This window comes from Strix uralensis, chromosome 27 (assembly GCF_047716275.1).
Source record: "Strix uralensis isolate ZFMK-TIS-50842 chromosome 27, bStrUra1, whole genome shotgun sequence".
Taxonomy (NCBI): domain Eukaryota; kingdom Metazoa; phylum Chordata; class Aves; order Strigiformes; family Strigidae; genus Strix; species Strix uralensis.
In genome coordinates, this window is record NC_133998.1 from 3,144,020 (window position 1) to 3,162,842 (window position 18,823).

The 18,823-nt window shown below is 44.7% G+C and overlaps 1 protein-coding gene across 10 annotated transcripts in view; it reads left to right on the forward strand.

The window, feature by feature from the left end:
• Nucleotides 1-18,823, forward strand: part of RFX2 (regulatory factor X2) — a 60,706-nt gene that overhangs the window by 27,435 nt on the left and 14,448 nt on the right. For 3 of the 10 annotated variants that reach the window (XM_074851505.1, XM_074851495.1, XM_074851496.1), the window contains 5 exons: nt 3,504-3,613; nt 6,310-6,399; nt 7,390-7,469; nt 8,173-8,437; nt 12,594-12,668. In XM_074851505.1, the coding sequence (XP_074707606.1) occupies nt 3,509-3,613; nt 6,310-6,399; nt 7,390-7,469; nt 8,173-8,437; nt 12,594-12,668 (615 nt within the window). In that variant the 5' untranslated portion in view covers nt 3,504-3,508. Of the gene's footprint in view, nt 1-2,668; nt 2,906-3,500; nt 3,614-4,325; nt 4,916-6,309; nt 6,400-7,389; nt 7,470-8,172; nt 8,438-12,593; nt 12,669-18,823 lie in introns of those variants that run through there. The other 7 variants (XM_074851499.1, XM_074851501.1, XM_074851498.1 and 4 more) reach the window with 7 other exon arrangements.

The following is an 18,823-nucleotide window of genomic DNA, read 5'->3' on the forward strand; positions in this document are numbered from 1 at the left end:
TACCTGTCTCGAGTAGGGCCCTTCTCACCACGATTTTATTCCTTATGAATGGTCAGATCCTGTCTGCTCATTCCCCTGGCGTACCTGACTTGTCTTTCTGCTCTCCTTAACCTGGTAAGGAGCCCTGGAGCGGAGAAAGTCAACTGTGCCCCACCAGCAGCTTTGTTGACTACTAATTAGCTCCTCAGTTTGTGCAGACTCCCCAGCACCAGGGGGGCTGCCAAGCTGTCAGGCTTTCACCGGCTGTCAGAAGCCACGAGACACCTTTTAATAGCTTCTGTCGGTCACTTCTGCTGCGAGAGCACTACAGCCTTCTACACCCAGCCAGGAGCGGGAAGCAAACGTGGCTGGGATGAACCTCTCTTTCTTAGACCAGATCTAAGAGGAAGGCAGCAAATCTTAGATCTCTGGGAAACAGGAGGGCTCGCTTTTGGGCCGCTGAGTCTCTATAGGAGAGTCTGATCAAGAACACTGTAAAACTTCCTCCTCTGTGGGAGGTGAAAAATGAGATTGAGGGAGAGCAGCGAGTCCTTTCATGGGCATTTGTTTTCGGGATGTGGCAGAAGTGCCAAAGAGCTGCACAAGCAGACGGCCGAGCTCCAGCAGCCGATGTTTGTTATGGAGCTACGAGGGCATTCCTTACTTTGCACGCACAACTCCCAAGAAGAGCAAAGAGCAGGACTTGGAATGCCACTTTTCCTCTCCTTGAAAGCCGATGCTTTATCCATCCTCTGGAGCCTTGGCTCAGGTGCGGGCTCACCTGGTAGCTGTGCTCCCAGAACATCAGCAAAGCTTCCTAACACCTTGCAGTGGTCTCTCAGAGTGTAGGAATTCTGTTACGTTGTCAGCTTCTCGTCAGCGCAAACTAATGTTAGCAGATGGCGTACACGTATCCATCTCCAATTCTCAGAAAGCACAGGATGGCTTTAATGGGAAACGACTTATTCTTTATCCAGGATGTTTCACTGATAAACAAATAATAATAAGTCTTGTACGTGTGCCTTGGCGGTCCAGTACTGGGTCTGTCTACCTTGTCTGGAAGTACCAGCTGCAGATTGCGTCGGAGTCTTTGTGTCTGGCTTGGTTGTCATCATTAACAGAGTCTGCGTTTTGTAACAAATCTGGAAATAACATTGATGATTTATTTTGGCAGCAGACAATTCATCTTCCACCCTGCTGCCTCTCTCTGGTCTCTTTTGGTCACTGAGGGAAACCAGAAGATAAAATTTATCAGCAGAGATGAGTAGGTGGTAATTTTGAGATAGGCACCTCTTCCGAGTGTCCTTTTCTGATTATAACTACACTTGAAAAGAGACCTTTCTGTAGAGCTGAAATGCCAAGAGCTGACCCTGCCACAACCATTCTCAAATAGATCATTAAAATATATTTGGCAACTTACCCACCTTTCTTCTGTAACCTCACCATGCTATATTTTTCCACTCACAAAACCCTAGAAAGCTGTGAAATGGAGCCCTGGGCACAAATGATAGACAGTAAAACTCTCACAAAAGTTAGAAGAATATGTATGCTAAAAGTGACCCCTCTCTTCTGCCTGAGCAGGTTTATAAACCTGCAACCTTTGCCAAACATTGGGCAAACGTTTAGTTGCAAATGATTTTGGGCTGGAACAGGTAGAAGGCTATTTCATTAATTTACTGCGAGAATTATTATTTTCATGATCTCACAGTGCTCTTGCAACTGGTATCTTCTCACGAAGAGTTTTTGGCTAAAAACCATGCAGAGGCAGTGATGGGGAGAAGCAGGTGCTGCCTTTATATATAGAGGAGCTGCAGGGAATGGGGTCGTGCACGTCTGCTACGGGCAGACTTGGGGCCTACAGAGGGGCACGAATGGTGATAAATAGTGACTGAATTTCTTTGCCTTGTTTCTGGCTTGTTAAATTAATCTGGTGCTGTATTTGGAGCAGTGACTATGTGGGTTCTGTACCTGCTCTTTCTCCTGGATGCAAGAAAGATGATGTGAAAGAGAAAATCACTTGCAAGCTGTGAGGTTTTGGGGAAGTTGCGAGAGTAATTGTTGTGATTTGCTAATGGGTAGTGTGGGAATATGGGCTCAGCACTGACTGGAAAAAAATCTTAAAGAACTGTTTTATGAAGAATCTAAATATTTGGGGTTTTTTCAGTGTCTGAAGGAGAACAAACAGGCAATTTTTGTAACTTCACTTCCCCCTTGCATTTCTTTTTACCACAAAGAGCTATCGAATGAGCAGGGCCCAGTGTCCCTCAGTTTCTCATTTTTCCTTTTGGCTCTTAACTTGCACAAAGTTGAGGAAAAAATTTAAATATTGGATAGAGAAGGGAAATAAAATGAAAAAGATTTCATGCTGTTAGTTGGAAGCTACATTCAACTCAGCAGCGAGGCTGAGAAAGGAGAAATGACACTGCTCAAAATCTGGATGTTTCTGAATCTTTTGGTCTTGAAGAGACATCAGAAACCTTCCTAAAATAGGTTTTTAAACAGGAACTTTCACAAGAAACTGAGAAAAAAAGGCTCCCCCACCCCTCCATATTACATCAAAAACCCCAAAATGACATTGTCTGCTCTCGGGAAGCACAACCCTCGGTGTCCATCGGGCGGTTGGGCTTCAACATCCGCGGGGACGGGCAGGGGGTGCCGGGACAGTGCCGTAGGGGAGCGGGGAGACCCGGGGGATGGAGAGCCTGTGCTGCAGGGCAGGTGCTCAGCCCTGCTCCAGCGCCGTCTCTCCATCCCCAGGACATTCCTGTGTGGCCCTTGGGATGCTTCCCGAGGTGCTGAGCTGTGCTGGGTGAGTGCTGGGACAGGGACTCGGGTGACTTGAAGATGCTGAGGGCGTCATCTCCGTAGGGTTGCAGTGTGGCAGCAGGACCCAAGGGCCGTGGCGTGTCTGTGTTTGGGGACCTTGGTGAGGCTGATGGCATTTGGGGGCACGGGCACGGATGGGGAGCTGTTTCTTTGCGGGGGTGGTTTGGGGTTTTTAAATGGTGGTGAATCACTGCTCTGCTGCTGTTTGTGTTTGATTATCGGTTGTGATTATAAACCCAAACTGACCACCCTACTTTTCAAATGAAAGCATTGGCAGGTGTGTACTTAGATTCGATTAATTTTATTTTTTGCAGTAGTTAAACATGATAAGGCAGAGGGGGAGACAAAATTATTTTTAAAATATGCTCTTACTCTTCCAGACCTGAAGTTATCCTCACTATGACACAATAATTTTCCAACACTACTTTTCAGTTATATTTAGAAGTGCATTTTCTGTTCCTTCCCTCTCCTTTCTGTGGAACAATTGTGCAACTTTCTTTTTTCTTAATATAATACTGTATTAAAATTAGCTCCAAGACTAAAAGGAGTCCTCTGTGTAGGTAGCTACCTTCCTTCCTAGCACTTCCCCTGGATCTTCCACTGGGATTTTGTTCCCTTTAGCCGCGGGTTGCTCGGGTGTTTGCTGCGGTGTGTAGCTGTGTTTCCCCGGCTGATCTCGCCTCTGCTCTCCCCAGCAGTGAGCATGCAGAGTTCAGAGGGTGGCTCAGACCCAGCAGCTTCTGTGGCACTTCACACTTCAGCATCAGCCCAAGCTCCGGTAGTGCAGCCAGTGCCAGCGTCTCAGCAGGTAACGTATGCACAGCTGGGAATGCCGTTTCCATGGAGAAGAGACCTGTTTGACTGGCAGATGTATTTTAATCCAGGGCTTTTATGTGAGGGAGAGGATTGTTAATCAACTCATTCAGGTAGTGGGGGGAACTTGTTGCTGGACTTTGTGTTGATAAAGGCCATTGATATTTCATGTGTTAGCCCTATGAATATGCAAGCTTTAAAACACAGGATTTAGGTTTTAATTTAGCTACCCAAGGAAGTCACTTCATGCCAGTTTGGTGTTTGCTTCAGTATAATATCCTGTTGTCATTATTTGGTGTGTCAATAAAAGCAGAAAATGAAACAGTCCTTAAAGGCATCTCTGCAAATAAGGTACCAAGCTCGAGAGAGAAGAGGTGTGGGGAGTGCTAATGCAGGGAGAGGGTGGAGCAGCCACATGCTGGTCTCTTCCTTTGGTAGGTGGATGCTGACATTTTAAATTGGGGAGGGGGGATTGGTGATTCATATACATGAATATGGTGTGCACTTGGGAGGTCTCCTGATGGGAGAGAAATGATAGCTTCAACTGATGAATGAAAACTACGTAGTGCAAAACAGGAAGGGTTAAGTAAAACTGGTTCCTTTTTATGCCTTTTGGGGAACTATCAAAAGAAGTTTCTGTTGCAGGAAGCTGGAGGGATAAGAGGATGGGTGGGTGTAACTTAGCTACACCCTTCTCCAACTCCCAAGTGAGCAGAAGTAGCTGCCATTGGATGCTGATGAAAAGGAACAATTAAAAATTGTGAATTGGTAGGAGCATTCGATTCACCAGGAGATGTGGACGTTCACGTTGTGTGATCCAGTGCGCAGCTGGCCAGCTCGCTGTCACCTCTCAGCCTTCCCATCTTCGGTTTCTCTGGGCGACCTTTCTTGTTCGTATTGCAGTGATGTGGATACTGCTGAGCAGTAGTGTCAAGTATCTTGGGGATCATCAGTCATTCCTGTGAATTTGACTGTGACAACATGTTAAAGAAGTTTAGAAAACCCACTGGCTTTGGATTATGAAATTACCCCTCCAGCCTTTGCCAGTGCTATCATCATAACACGGAGTATTGAGTGGAACTCCATGGATTAAGGAAGATCCAGAGGATTGTGGAAGATTGCTGAAGAGGAGGAGCATCCAGAGCCTTCCCTTCTCACCAGCAGGACAAAGAAGATACTGGGAATGAACTACTGGCAGCATGACTGGTGTGAGGCTGAAGCCTTTGGTGTTGTTGATAGCTGGTCTTCCTTTCAGTGTGAGCGAAGGCTGTATGAACAGGATGGCCTCATCTTACAGGTTGGGGATGATTAATTTTTTTTGGTTGGAAGGTAGGAGCAACCAGACAGGCAGTAACAAACTACACAAGTAGCTGAGCTGGGCAGCTGTGCCAAAGGAGGAGATGTGTCGTTTGATAAAAGCAATGACAGAGAATGGGTAAAAAATAGGAGAGAGGAAAGGATCTTGCTGAGATTATAATGTAGGTGGCATTGGCAAGGCTTGACTTGAAAAAGGGCTTATAATGTTCCCATCGTGCACTGTTTGCAGCCTCTTTCGGAGAGAAAATGGACAAAGTGATGGCTGGCATAAGTGTACGTGTCCTTACCGCTAGCTCAGCTGCAGGATCTCCAGTGTATCCAGACTTGCTGAAGGTCAGCCTCAGGACTGGTGATGCAGAGGCTGCCTAGAAATCTGGGCAATTACTGTATTCCTGTAATTCTGCTAGAATAGAATTTCTGGCTTGTTACAAAGGGCATGTTGGAAGGGTGTCAAAGGGCTAAAAATCATAAATTTATATGTATAAGGTAGCCGGTGATTGTCAAGGTCTCTTCTAAGATTCACACAGGATTGTTTTGCAGCTTTTTGTTCTGTTGGCCCAATCTGCTGGGTGTTTTTGAACCCTCAAGCCACAGAGGATGACTGTCTCCTTGGAGAAGGTCCTCATTGGTTTAAAAGGCCATACTGATACTTGGCTCTGTTCCCACGGGCCTCACTGAGTCGTTTCTTTCCATCCTCCACATCCCCACGCTTGTTTTGCTGGATCTGCCAGGTGCTGAGCACTCTACGAGATGTGTGTCCAACCTCAAACTGCCAAGAGTAACACAAAGAGCAGGGGGACGGTGGAAGTGACAGTGCAGAGGGAGAGGACAGTGACCACCACAAGGCAACACAAAGCGTTTCTGTGCTCTTGGTGGCACTGAAAGGAGGAGCAGAACCATCTGAGCTTTGGTGCTGGTAGAAACCATAAGGGCTGTGACACCTTGGAGAGTGTAGTTTCTTGTTGCAGGAGGTAGAGTGTGGTTCAGTATAGCAGCTGGAGGAGAAGAACTTTGCAGCCATAGGAGGAAAACGTGAATGTGTGAGGAGGGGTTCTTGTTTAGCTGCAACTGAACCTCATGTTGAGCTCCTTCTGTCAATCAACTGTTAGCTGTTATTTCCTTCCGTGGAGACTTAAAGATGATCCGTGTCAGAAAATGTGGATCCAGCTTTTCCCAGGTTCGGGGTACTGAGTTCAGGCTGGTGCCCAGTGCAGTTTACACTGGAAGGATGGGGACCGCAGGGATGCTCAGTAAGGGGTTCTGCTGCCGCTGGGGTAGGAGGCAAGCTTTCCATGACGGTTTGAAAGAGAATACCTAACTCACCTGTGTTACAGACTGAAAGTAAGTGTATCTTACTGTATCTTCTTCTTTCAGAGGGTTTTGGTCCAAGCAACAGGCTCCGCTCCCAAAGGAGCGCAGATGCAGCAAATCTCTGTTCCCAGAGTTCAGCAGGTTCCACAACAGGTAATATCTCCGGGGGGAGACACCACGCAGGGACCCCCGTGTCAACAGGACCCCACGTCCCACACAACATTTGAAACTGTGCCAAATAGCTGCTTAGAAATACCCGTGCTGCTCTTAATTAAAGAGTTGTGTGCAATTAGAGAACTGGAGATCACTGTGAGAGCAGCTTTCTCCATCTCTCTCTTCCTTTCTTAGACCGATGGCAAAAGAAACAAGATATTTAAAGTTTAGAAAGAACTTTTACTGTAGCAGTTGTCTTTCATACATGTGAAGATTTGATGGATGCTTTTAATTGCCATTTAAAAGCAATCCTCCTCTGTAAAGATTTTTTTAGAGGCAAAGTGTTTGGGATTTTTTTTAATTACACAAATAAATGTACTGACTGCATGTGGCTTCATAGAAAGGTTAGGTGACAGAGAATCATGCAAGTGTTTTTATTTATCTGAACTTTGCCTTTTACAGTCCTTGTTTCCTAAGAAACCAGGCACATGGTGCTGCTTCATGTGGACAGTGAGTCTGACTCTTGACTTTTTCCTCTAGCAATTTTTTTTATTTGGTTGCTCAGTTTCAGAAAAAAAACTTGACAGAGGGCAACTATGTCCCTCCCAGACCAATGAAAAAGGGGGCTGGGGTGCAGATGGACACTGCCAACCTCCTCTCTGAAGGAAAGGCTGCAGCATGATCTCACCCTTATTAGTCAGCGGAGAACCAGCCCTGAGACATGTGTGCAGAGGAAACCCAGCTCCATTGTTTCCACTGCTCACGGAGCAACTACTTATTTATTTATTTTAATCTGACCTTTTAAAATAAATACATCCTTTGGGATTCCTAAGCATGTGGGGTTTTTGTTTGCTTTTTCTTTTTCTTTTAAAAAGAAAGCCTAAATGTCAAGGTAAGGTCGAGAGTTGTTTAAGGATGTAATATGCAATTTCTTCTGCTGTTTCTAGGCAATAACATATCTGTAAGTTGAGTTTATGATGCTTGTTTCAGGTGCAATCCGTGCAGCACGTCTATCCAACCCAGGTCCAGTATGTGGAAGGAGGAGAAGCTGTTTATACCAATGGAACCATGTAAGAGTCCCTTGTTGGCTGTAGCAGAGCCCTGTTCCCCTCCCAGCTGGATTGAGCCCTTCGGTCCTCCCAGGCTCCTTCCACCCTGGTGCTGCTGCTGGCACTGCTCGCCGTGAAAAGGAGGAAGAGGAGGAACAACCGTTTTACATGCTACGTTGTGTGCGTGGGGGTAGTTTCAGCCAGACTCCAGCCTTGCAGGAGGTGTTGTCCTCACGGAGGGACTGTTCTCCAGGGAATCCTGCCACAGAAAAGGGTCCAGTATTTTCCTCTGCCCAGCCCACTGTGTGTGTGTGGTGAGGTGGGGTGGCTTTAGGAACCGCAGCATAACTGCTCGAGGAAGAAGGGGGTTCTGTAAGGTTTCCTCTTCCTCCTCCCTGTCCGCTGTGCCCCCTGCTTTGGCCCTGCTGCCCTCCGGAGCGCTCTCAGCCTTTGGCACTGAGGTTGCCTGCAGTGGCTACAGAGCAATTCCTGGGCTCTGGGCTCTCGCTGTGGCTGTGGGCCTCAGCTCCAGGGCTGTCCTGGGACTGATTAACATTATTAGGACTGACTTCTACAGCACGGGGTTCAATTTTAATGGGGCAAATCCCACCAACAATGGAGTCGAGTTTTTTTCGAAAGGTGGTCCAGATTTCGGAAACTATTGTCTATGAGATTAGATCTGCCAGCTCCTCACCACCTCCTGACCCTGTTATTCCTTTGACAGACGAGCCACCTACTCCTACAACACCGAAACTCAGATTTACGCCCCCAGCAGCGCAGCATCCTATTTCGAACCGCAGGGAGGTGGAGCTCAGGTGACTACAGCGGCATCCTCTCCTACAGCCATTCCCTCTCACAACATGGTGGGCATCACCATGGACATTGGGGGAAGTCCGATCCTCTCCGGCTCGGGAGCCTATCTCATTCATGGGGGGATGGAAAACACTAGACATTCTCTGTCACATACTTCACGCTCCTCTCCAGCAACGGTATGTAGCCCTGCAGATGTTGCAGATCGGGGGCCAGGAATTATTCCAAGGGAACTGAAAAACCTTCAGAAAATAAAACTTCCTATCGTTATCACTGTGTATATGTCTGTATAACATGCCATGCAAATGCAAGGGAGAGAATAGACACTGGTGTACTACAGATATTTTTCAACGGGAGTTTGGAATGTGTCTCATGCTGCTGGGCAGAAGCTTGTCAAACTTTCTGAGTGGATCACTGAAATTATGCAGCATGGAGATAAGAGAAAATTCTCGGGGGGGTTTGGTTTTTTATCCCGAGCAAAATGTTTTGACTTTCCAATTCAAAAGAATTGTCTACATTTACATTTTCTAGTAAGTGTAACATCTGAACACGGGGCTTGACTTACTCAAAATAAAGAAATATATAAATATATTTTTAATTATGAAAAGACCTGAAAAATCCATTATTAATACAGTGGATAATTAGCACACAAGGTATGTCAAGCTGATCATGCCAAATGCACAGTGATCAAAAAGTCTTTGTACGTATCTCCTTGCACCATTGTGTATTCTTTCCATGCTATATGTTACAGAAAATGTATTTTAGGGATAATACTGATCAAACAGAAATGTTTTAAAGCTCTAATTTTTTAAAATCATGTCCCTCCAACTGTCAGTCGAGGTGCCAGGTTGCTAGAAGCACAGCTATACCGCTGTGTGGGAATTGGGGATACAACTATTAACCCAAACCAGCCTTTTTGCAGCTAGAAGCTCCCAGGGCTTTTATGTGAGAATCTCCCAGCCCTTAGTAGCAGCTGCTGCCAGGAGTTTGGAGCTCGTTTTCTGGGACACTGCTCACCTTCCTTTCCAGACTGACTTATGTGTGTTTATACGTTTGTATGTAAACATAATTACAAATGTAGGTGTAAGTCAGTGTATGTGGCCAGATTTTAAAATGTGAACAGCACCATCCAGGGAGAAAAACAGGAGCCGTTTGCCACTGAGTACTCTTGAAAATCTGGCTGGTTAGGTTGTACTTTCTTTTCCCACAGAGTTTTAGTGTATAGACTTCATGGGTTTTGAATCTTTGTGCCTTAAAAGGTTGCCTTTGATCCTGGAGTAAATGTGCTCTGCCTTAGATAGAAGTAGGGGAAAGGTCCTTAGCTTTGGGTGGAAGAGAAAATGACAGCTGCATCTGGATTAGTTGGGGTTCATTTCTTGTGTGAGAATTGTGTGTGTGTCTATTTTAACTGTTCATAGTTACAAACTGGCATTGGACCATCTTCTGATGCTCAAGCTTGTTATTTTGAAGGAAGTAGCTGCTGATCTTGTCACCTGTGTGAGACTGCATCTTGCAAAGCTGCACAACATTACTCTTGCTTTTTGGTTGTTTTTGTTTTTTTTTTTTTTAATTTCCATGATGATGGGCACAATGTAAAAAGCCCAAGTAGAATATATGTCAATAGAAATGTCCCATGAACAGATTTGGTTTGTAGCTGCCTATCGCATGAGAAGGCTGTTCAACAAAAAAAAGGATTTAGGAAGTGACCTTTATGAAAATGCTTCTGAAATAAATTCACGCTGTTGCATGTAGGAACGAACTTTCTGAAGGTATTTTAACACAGAACGTCTGTGGCTCTTGTGGAAGGGCTTGAGAGAGTGAAATAGTGGAGGGAAGACAATATAGGGATGTGTCTGTGTGTAGCTTTCAGTTCTTTCAGCACAGACCAGAGCTGAAGAGGGATAGAGCAGGGCCATGATAACTGCTTTAAATTTCACATAATAATGGGTGGACAGGTAGTGGAAGGCTTAAGGAGAGCAATGACTAAATTAAATCAATGGGTAGAAACATTATTTTTCATTGCAATGTCTTGCTTAAACAGAGAATAGGAAAGGCTGGTGTTAAAGAGGCCAGAGAGGCTGTAGTCCTGGCAGAAAGTGTTTGGGGCAGAATTAAGAGCTTTGTGGAGAGAAAGAAAGTTACAGCTCGTGCAAATGTAGCCAAGGAAGACTAGTGTTTGCATGTGGCCTTGGGGGTGTAGTGCAAAGGGGATGGATGTCCAGGTGGCCAGCAATGTGAGGGCTTGGCAACAGGAGAGGCAGCTGCAAGGAATGGGGAAGCAAGAGGGCTTGGAGGGTGTTGAATGCTTGAGGCAGAGCCGGCACTGAAACCTCGAAAGCGAGGAGAGTATCTATCTTCAGAGGAGACTGGAACTAGATAGTGCTTCAGATTTAGCAATGGTGTAAGAGCTGCCTCAGGAGGTTGAGGGATGGTTGGTAAAGACTGTATGTACACTAAAGTAAGATCTTCAAATATTTAAAGAAACCCGTCTTCCATATTTGCTGGAATAATGATGTTCTGCTCCATCAAATGGACTGACACAGCACATGAAGCGGTTCCATTCAATGTCTGTGCCAACAGAGCACTGTTAATCTTCATTTAAAGCAGGCTATACCGAGAGGAAATCCTTGAGACCTCCCAGAAGTAGGTCCTCAGAGCTCCTCACCTTCGTGCAGGGCTGTTTAAGAGCTTTTAGTCTTTCCCCTGTAATACTTTTTCTGCAGATGCAGGGTGTCCGTTTGCATGGGACACTTACCAAAATGCCAGAAGGACAGGCAGTGTTTGTGTGTTTGCGTAAGAGGTGTTGCTCAACTGGCACTGTGCTGCTCCTTGAACAGAGGAAGGAAATGGTGTCTCCCTCTAACACTGACTCATTTCCTGAAGGCTGCATCAGCAATCAGGCTTTGGTTCCTCATGGTACTTCACAGTGTTAAGACAGTTTTCTCAAAAACCACTGACACATAGTCTTAGACTGACCCTTTTTTGGATGCAGTGATAACTTCTTGCCACAGTGATGGCACTTTTGGATGGAAACCAAGGGACGTGTGGTGGAGGGGCTCGGACAGAGTATCACGTTCAGACATGGATATGGCACAGACTGTCTTTGGTTGCTGAATGCTACTTCAGAAGTTAGATCTGATTTGTTCTGTTCTCCCAGATCATTGTGCAACGCTTTGTGCATGTGCCTACGGATGAGTGCACAACCATGCATGTACAATGAGGACAGATGCTCGAGATAGCTGCTGGCTGCAAGTTTTACTGGCTGATGTGTGCTGCCTTGCCCTGCCTGCCCTAACAAGTCACAGATAACAGGGTTTTGAAAACATCTACTGGAGCAGGTTCTGCTCCTGCGAGTCCCTTAATAGATTTTTTTTTTTTGTTCGGGTTATTTTTTTTTCATTCCTCATTTACAAAAACCTTGTGCTCAGGAGCACTAAAGCTCTGGAACCAGCAGACATCTGCTAAGTAGTTTCCTAGAGATTGCAAAGGGAGCTCCAGTAGCAGAAAGGAGAAGACAAGAATGGTCCAGGAGAGGGTCGGACGGAGCATGAGGCAGCAGCCACAGCTGGGCTGAGTTTAGAACAGAAGCTATACAGAGGGAAGCACAGGGGCTCGTCAGGGGCCAGAATGCCTCACCGTGACTCTGCTTGCAGAAGCTCAGATCAATGGAAATGAGCACAAGTAGCATCAAGATGTGCCAGCATGTCTTTGTGGGAAGAAGCTCACTTAACTGAAAACTGTCTTCTCCCTTCAGAGTCTTTTTGCAGTTCTCTTCAGCAGCAAAGAGCTCTTACCCATTCCAGCTTAGGCAGTCTGTGTGTCAGCCCTCCTTGTGCCCCTGTTTTATTTAGTTGCCATTAGTGTTTTGTCAAAACGTTAAGAAGTAATAATAACCAAAGTCATTACTTCCAGTCTTCCTTGAAAGATCTGCCTAAAATGCACCTTCTCTGTAGCAAATCTCCTTTGACCTGCTGCAGCGTATCTGTCTGGTGTGTTTTAGTCTAGGCACGAAGGGGAAAGGAGATGGAAAACTGCTTCTCTTTTCTAAATGGGCAGTGCATATAGTGGAAGATCAAAAGCCCCCTGGTCTCGCTCTTTCACCCTAATAGGGATTCTTGCTGTGTTGCTAGTTTGCATGGCATCCAATAACGTCTCTGCAGCTTCATCCCATAAGGACTGTGCCTCATCTGTACCTCTTTTTCACAAGCCTGTTGATATAAAGCATTAATCATTCAAATATTAATAAAGAAATAATAATCCTGGCTGTTGCTAACTATCTGATTTCCTTTCTTTTTCTTTTTTCCTTTTTTTTTCCCCTGTGCACATTTTCTTTAGCTTGAAATGGCGATTGAAAACCTACAAAAAAATGAAGGGATTACATCACACAAAAGCAGTTTGCTCAACAGCCATGTAAGTTACAATCGGAATTTACAACCTTTTTCCTGCTTTGGTAGGAGCATTATTTGTAGCCCTTTGGTGTATTCAACAGCACGAGCCACTGAAAGCAGCCTGTGATTCAGCTGTGCTGCCCAAAACGGCCTCTTCCCAAGAAAAAAGAATCTGCAAAAAGTGCCGTGATGTTAATGTTTGTTTATGAGATGCTCTGGATTCTGTTAACTACCTCTACCCTGTGTTTATTTATTTCATCTGCCTTGCAATGGAAATTGCTGGCAATTAGATAAACACATTTGAGGAAGTTCTTTCCTTGCACTGGAATTGAAAGATGGCTGGAAAATAACTTGCAATTCTACAGCAATAACTTGGCGTGAATCATCACAGATATCCCTTAGATAGCGCATACCAAAATCCTACTCCTGTGAATGCCTTTATTGCCTCTTTCTGTGCCTCAGGAAGACCATTACTGTCACAATGCTATGCTAAAACCATTTGCTAGACCTCTCTCTTCTCACTATGCCAACGATTTCCCTGCTTTGTGTGAAGTTCCCACTATTCTACTGGGCCTTCTGCATCATGGTTTATGGCTCCCCTGCAGTAACACTTAATAGTGAGCACATGCTTGTGTGAGATTTGAAGGGTCTAATTCAAGTCCTGTTGAAGTCGTCGCTCTTGCCTTGACTTCACTGTGTTTTGGATTAGGCTGAAGCATGTTCTGCACTGATAAATCACAGTACATAAAGTGGTACTTTGTTATTCTAACAGATTTCCTTTTGCTTTGAATTTGAGGGCAGATCTGTTGTCATTCTTAGGTCCTGTAAAAAAAAATCTTTGACCTCTTCACCCTAGAGAAACAGCCTGAGAAAACAAAAGGAACATTAAACCTAACAGTCTGATTCTCTTAAGCTGATGTTGAACTCCAAGCCAGGGCTCCTGGATGAGCTGGATCCTTATTTCAGCTTCTAGAAATTGAAGGTTTCTTTGTTGAAGCTGGGGAAACACAAACCTACAGAATCAGATGCTCCTGTTCTGAGCATCTCTGTGCATCCTTCCTGTCCCAGGCTGTGGCCGTGCTCACACGCCCGTTCTGTGCCCCGAGCGCTGTGCAGATTTGTCTTAAGGATGATGTTGCTCTGCAGAATTTTTTTTGTTTGTCCCAGCGCAGAAAGGGACAGACCAGAGCAGGACGGGGTGGGTTGTGATGTGGTATTGAAGGAGGTTTGAAGAAAAGCAGAAAAAGAGCAGAGGAAAGAAAACAAAGATAGAAAAGAGATTTCATCTGGCCGCAGGCTGTGCAGGATGGAGTTGGGGCCTGATCCAGCCTCTGACCAGATCTTCCCCACCCTTGTCTTGCAGGGTAGAAGTAAAGAACTTAATGTTTCTCTTCTCAGGTTACAGTTCATAGTTTGACATAAGGCTTAAGTTCTCTTATAAATTCTAAAGCAAATAAACTACTTCCCGAGCATGTGTGTACACATCAGCTTTCTGCTTGTCCCTGCTGAAATTGTCAGTCCGGGCTCAAGCGATGTGCTGCCCTGGGCAGGGCTGGGTAATTCCCTCTGCCCAGGCGCAGAGCCTGAGCCAAGGAAACTCGGGGGGCCCTTGCTGCCCTGTGAACCTCCGGTGGCCTTGCTCTGCCTTCCCAGGGCACGGGGCGATGTCTGTGGGCATGTGGGAATAACGAGGAGGCGATGGTACGAGCCGTGCCTGTCGGAAACGCAGCACGCTGCAGAACCGCATCGGGCAATCTCCTCCCAGAGCTGGAGGAAGGTCGGTGCCGCTGCCCCGGGAGGCTGTGTGGCCTCTGCCCGGGGACGTTCTCAGGGCTCGACTGAATGAGCCGTTTGACTGGACCGAGGGACCTGACCACCCTTGGAAGTGAGCCCTGGTTTGAGTAGGAGGCAGGGCTGGAATCACAGAATCATAGAATAGTTTGGGTGGGAAGGGACCTTTAAAGCTCCTCTAGTCCAACCCCCTGCCCTGAGCAGGGACATCTTCAACTCGAGCAGGTTGCTCAGAGCCCCGTCCAACCTGGCCTTGAACGTTTCCAGGGATGGGGCATCTACCACCCGGAGACGGGAGGCTGCCAGAGGTTACTCCCAGCCACAGTGTGAGGGACAGCCCGAGGATTGTGCAGCCCAGAACCTCTCTGCACTTGTCCCCTGGCACGTGCTGTGTTACAAGGGTTTCTGCTATCCGGGATGTTTCAGTTCCCACCTCTTTTATGTTTAAAAAACAAAACAAAAAACCAGACAGAGGAGTATCTACCCCAAATGCTTGTGTGACTGACACCAGATTTTGTGAGAACCAGAAAGTGAAGCTGCAGGTGACTGTGATTTGTCAAGGCTGAAAGCAAAAGAGGAGCTTGACAAAAGCTGGTAGCCAAGGAAGTTGCAAGATAACGCTGACTGCACTATTGGGTGTGACTTAATTGCTTTTAGTCTTAAGGTCACAGAGTTTTTCATTAAGTGTTCTGTCTCTTGTTTCAAATTTCACATTTTGCAAATCTGTAAATTCTTGGGATAATGGTTTATTTTGTTGCTGTCAGAATGTTTCATGCCAGAAATTTTTGTTTGGTTTTGTTTGGGTTTTTTTTTAAATAAAGGGGTATCAGTCAAGAGGGAATTTTTTACATAATGCTGTTGAAACAAAGTCAATGTGAAATGGAGCCACACTTGATAATTTAGCTTCAAAAGCTCTCTGAGAGGTTATTTAAGTGCACTTGAAATATCAAATTTGGAAGCCTAAGCTAATGTTAATACCCATGACACATGATGTTTCTAGTGAAATCATGTCAATCTATTACTGTTACTGAAAAAGCTCTGTTCACAAGAATACTCCAGAGTCGCTGGGTCAGAGGATTACTTCTTTCCAATTATGAGCTTGCAGATGATACAAAGAAATTTGAGAAAAATGACTAAAATTTTTGTACACAAGTGCCTAAAGCTAGGCACATAAGGAAGCAGTAGGAAGCTATAATCTGCCTGAGGCCCTGCAGCTCCTAGATATCCATAGCACTCATAGGAGTAGGGGGACGATGTATCTTTTCCTCACTGCCTGTAAAAAAAAAAACAAACCCAAAAAACCAAAATAAACCCCCCAAAACCTGTTGGACTTCCTTCCTGTGGGTGGCAGGGCTCTTAGGGTAGGTGCTGATGGAGTTTTTCCACTGAGGAAAAGGTCTTACCCCTAAATGGTGTTTAGGTGGAAACACCTAAAATGAGACTGAACAGAAAAGTAGGAAACCTGTTAAAGGGAATAATTCTCCCTTGGCCGGGGGAGGAATGTAATGACCTAAGGAAGGATGAATCTCCTGCTTGGTGGAGAAAGGCGATGCTGGAGCTTGTGCTCATGTACACGGATGGCTCGGGGCTTAACTATGCAAGGGACCAGAGCTGACAGGCACTTGTTCTAGAAAAGAGACTTTTGAAGAAAATATATAGGTTCTGATGAAACTTTAATTGCAAAGGATCGGTGGGGTTGAGCAGGGAACTCCTGGTGCAAGGGAAGCATTTCTCCCCGAGCTCAGGATGCTCAGCAGGCACACGGGTGGTCGGGGGTCCGTCCTAACTCTGAGCTGGACTGAGCAGGGACTTAGGAACCTGCTCCTTTTAGTTTCAGATAAAAACACCTTAAATGTGAGCTACAAATGTGTGTCTTCATTGGTTTCTTTTTCATAGAAGTGCCCATAAGAAAACCTCTCCAAACCTGGACTTTCAGAAAAAAAAAGGTGGTGTTTTTTTTTCTCAGAGAGCCTCATGTACCGTTTTTTCCATTCTTAAAGTGCCACCCTTGAATCGAACAAGAACAAGGTTTTTGCTAAAGATTTTTTTTTTAAATCAAAACAAACAGTCAATAGAAATAAAGTTAAAGGAGAAATGAAGTTTAAATGTTCCCCTGTAGTGCCTATAACAAACAGCAGCATACAGCTGCGTAGTGATATTATTGGAACCTGATTGCAGTATAAACAGAAATGAAGTTGTAGAATATCTTGTCGTCACAACTGAGCAAAATTCAAAAAGTAAACAGAAAAAGGGACACAAATGCAAAGAATCTTTAATGTTCTCATTTTAAGTGCCTGATCTGTTATTACTAATGCAGGAAGAGCAAAAATCATGTTTTCAAAATTATATTCTGACAGATTTCTTTTTTAGGCTCTTTTGTGCGTTTCGTAATAGATTTCTAATTCAATAGTGGGAGTTCATATTGTGAAACTCTGTAATGTTTAAAGGAGTATAAAAAGACACTTGCAGAAGAAGAAAGCTGGAAGATGAAGGGAATATTCTAGAAGTACCTGGGATTAGACTGAAATTGTCCAGGATCAAATTTAAATGAAAGGGTTTTACCTATATATGAATTTTCCGTAGTAACATGCAACTTTTATATTTTTTTTTAAGGCTTGGAATTAGAACAGGTTTAGAAAATAAATAGCTGGTCCACATTCTGTATCTTCTGTAGGATAAATAAAATAAATGGTTTTAAAAAAACCCCACAAACCTTTTTAATTATTAATCTTTTAAATACAGGGGATGGGCCAAAATTAGCACAGATGTGGACTACTTGAAAACTGAGGTCCTGATGGTCTTTTATGTCAAAACCACTTTTGTTAGAGCTAGCTTAACGGGTGGGGGAGGCTCAGGGCTACAGAACGGCTCTCGAGGGTTTCCCAGGGATGTCTCTTCTGCAGGTGAGAGCACAAAGGGACGCGGATCGTTAGCAAACACCGAGGTCAGAAAGGTCTTAATCTGTGGAAGAACACATCAAAGAGTGTCTTAGGTGATGTGTCACTGGAGGGAGGTGGGAAGGTGACAAGCAGCTCTGTAAACAGCAGGACAGAGGGGAAAATGGTTTTTCTTCTTCCAGCTGTGGCCACCAAAAATGATGGATCCAGTCATCTGAACCTGTGGTTGCTTTGGATCAAACCCAGCTAATGAATGAAACAGTTTTAACTGTACAGCTTTGGATTCAGCTCATTTTATGTAGCAGAAGTTTAAATTTGGATACGTGAGTGATAACCACGGAACGTACATTCATAGGTGGTGAAAAGCCTTTGTGTGAGAGCAAAGTTGGGTATGAAACACGTAAACTGAAAATAACTCAATGGAGTGAGGTGTCAGAGATGTCTTTGCACATTTCAGGTTGTATTTTCACAGAGTTATTGATAGAAAACGTGAGTATAGCGGTGAATTGGGAGCCCAAAGTTTCACCAAGAGAAAACAGTAGAAGAGAGCCAGATACTGGAGAACGAGTGGAGAGGACTTAGCACGGGCCAACTTGTACATCCATGGGCATGGTTAAATCCCGCTGATTTCTAGACTTGTTTGGGCTTAATTACAATATGCGCTTGAACTATTTGTTAGAAGGAGATGATGTGGCTCATGTTTTGGCATCCATAACCTGAGTCTTGTTTGGCCGCTGATCTGCTGCGAGTGCAGCTGCTTCTGGTGGAGCTGTGCTTCTTGTGCATGCGAGGATGGAGGCCTGGGTGGAGCGGGAAGTCTTGAAAATGTTAATCCCAAATGTCCCTAACGACGATTAAAGGGCTCTTCCCAAAGCTATTAACTTCAGTCCATTCGTTCATCTAGTTCCTTCAAAAATTCACTTAATATAACACTTATTTATTGATGCTGAAGTCATTTAGCCAACTGAAACAGATTGGGGATTTTGTCTTTTTGCATTTTAATTCCTGTGCTGACATTGTGTGCCAGGCCTGCCCTTTCAGACCGACAGGGTATAAGTAATTTATATTAATTGCAATCTTTAATCAACACAAATGTCAAAAGAAGTTCAGACAGTAAATTTTGAAAAATAGATGGACCCCTTCAGATTCTTAAGGTTGCTTTGGTAACCGTTAATTTTATTGTTAAGGGAACAGTTGCAGACATGCCAATCTTCAAATTAATAAAGGCTTTGCAGCATGTTTGGTTCCCCTGAAATTTATTCCTCTTAGGCGGTATCTTAACATCTTTATTCTTGGAAAACATGAGTTCTTCCAGCTTTATTTTGGCTCTGCAGGAATTAATCCGAATCCAAGGTGGACACTGAGATGGCAGGCAGACTATGTTTTAATGCTTTTGCAAAATCTGACAGCGTTTTTGTTTGGGTTATTAGCTTTGGGCTGGGGGTCCTTTTACTTTTATAAAAATGCAACCAGCATAAGTTATTTAAAT